The sequence below is a fragment of the Lagopus leucura genome, unplaced genomic scaffold (assembly GCF_019238085.1).
Source record: "Lagopus leucura isolate 7727_CA_CO unplaced genomic scaffold, USGS_WTPT01 29649-0_obj-0_obj, whole genome shotgun sequence".
In the NCBI taxonomy this organism is placed as follows: Eukaryota; Metazoa; Chordata; class Aves; order Galliformes; family Phasianidae; genus Lagopus; species Lagopus leucura.
The window spans coordinates 1-1,636 of record NW_024963916.1 but is presented as its reverse complement, the minus strand read 5'-3'; the positions used below and the strand labels follow the sequence as shown (position 1 = coordinate 1,636).

At 67.5% G+C, this 1,636-nt stretch overlaps 1 protein-coding gene across 1 annotated transcript; it reads left to right on the top strand.

Annotated features, from left to right (window-relative positions):
- Positions 1-67: 67 nt before the first annotated feature.
- On the top strand, positions 68-1,582 carry LOC122191443 (the record flags this gene model as incomplete). Its single annotated transcript, XM_042891701.1, has 2 exons — positions 68-790; positions 989-1,582. Coding segments are annotated over exons 1-2 (1,134 nt in total), but the record flags the coding sequence as incomplete, so codon positions are not given.
- Between the last annotated feature and the right edge of the window lie 54 nt (positions 1,583-1,636).

Sequence of the window (1,636 nt, the reverse complement as noted above, 5' to 3'; positions counted from 1 at the left end):
GCAGTCGGGTTTGGGGTCCCTGTTGGTGTAAAGGGGGAGGGGTCCCATAGGGAAATGGGGCTGGGGGATCCTATGGGGCCACGGGGACCCCAAAGGGCTTTGAGGAGGACGTGGTGACCCCACAAGTGTCTCTGCCCCACAGGGCTCCATAGGGAGGGAGGACGGGACCCAACGCTATGGGGCAGAGCCCCAGGACGAAGCCCAGCGCTATGGGGCAGCGCCGCAGGACAAAGTCCAGCCCCATACGGCCATGCAGGACCAGAGCCAGCGCTATGGGGCAGAGCAGTGGGAATGGACTCAGCGCTATGGGGCAGAGCCCCAGGACAAAGCCCAGCCCTATGGGGCCACGCAGGACAAAGCGCAGCGCTATGGGGCAGCCCTCCGGACCGCATCCCAGCGCTATGGGGCAGAGCCTCAGGGCAAAGCTCAGCCTTATAGGCCCACACAGGACGAAGTGCAGCGCTATGGGGCAGAGCTCCAGGACAAAGCGCAGCGCCATGGGGCAGAGGCGCAGGCCGAAGTGCAGCATTATGGGGCAGGACCCCATGACAAAGTGCAGCGCTATGGGGCAGAGCCTCAGGACAAAGCTGAGCGCTATGGGGCAGAGGTGCAGGCCGAAGCGTGGTGCTGCGGAGCAGAACCCCATGACAAAGTGCAGCGCTATGGGGCAGAACTCCATGACAAAGCACAGCGCTATGGGGCAGAACTCCATGACAAAGCACAGCGCTATGGGGCAGAACTCCAGGAGGAAGTGCAGCACTATGGGGCAGAGGTGCCGGCTGCAGCTGAGCGCTATGGGGCAGAACCCCATGGTGAAGCTGAGCGCTATGGGGCAGAGGCGCAGGCTGAAGCTTGGCGCTATGGGGCAGAACCCCACGGTGAAGCGTGGCGCTATGGGGCAGAACCCCACGGTGAAGCTGAGCGCTATGGGGCAGAACCCCATGGTGAAGCTGAGCGCTATGGGGCAGAACTCCATGTCGAACCCGATCGCTATGGGGCAGAACCCCACGGTGAAGCTGAGCGCTATGGGGCAGAACCCCATGTCGAACCTGAGCGCTATGGGGCAGAACCCCACGGTGAAGCCGAGCGCTATGGGGCAGAACCCCATGTCGAACCCGAGCGCTATGGGGCAGAGGCGCAGGCTGAAGCCGAGCGCTATGGGGCAGCGCTGCGCAGCGAGTGGCGGCGCTTCGGCGACGTGCTGCAGGGCTCCTTCTGGGACACGTACGGCAACCTGCGGCACAAGACGCTGCTGCTGCTGGCCTGGGCCGCCCGCTGCTGCCCCGCGGCGCCCTTCGTGCTCAAGGCCGACGACGACTCCTTCGTCCACACCCCCGCCCTCCTCGCCCGCCTGGCCGCCGCCCCGCCGCCCCCCGCCCGCTTCTACATGGGCCGCGTCCATCACGGCGTGGCCCCGAACCGCGACCCCCGCAGCCGCCACCACGTCCCGGCGCGGCTCTTCGGCGCCCGCCGCTTCCCGCCCTACTGCAGCGGCAGCGCCTACGCGCTGTCCATGGGCGCCGTGCGGGCCGTGCTGGCGGCGGCGCCGTCGGTCCCCGCCGTGGCCCCGGAGGACGTTTACGTGGGGCTGTGCGCCCGCAGCGCCGGCGTCGCCCCGACCCACGAGGAGCGCATG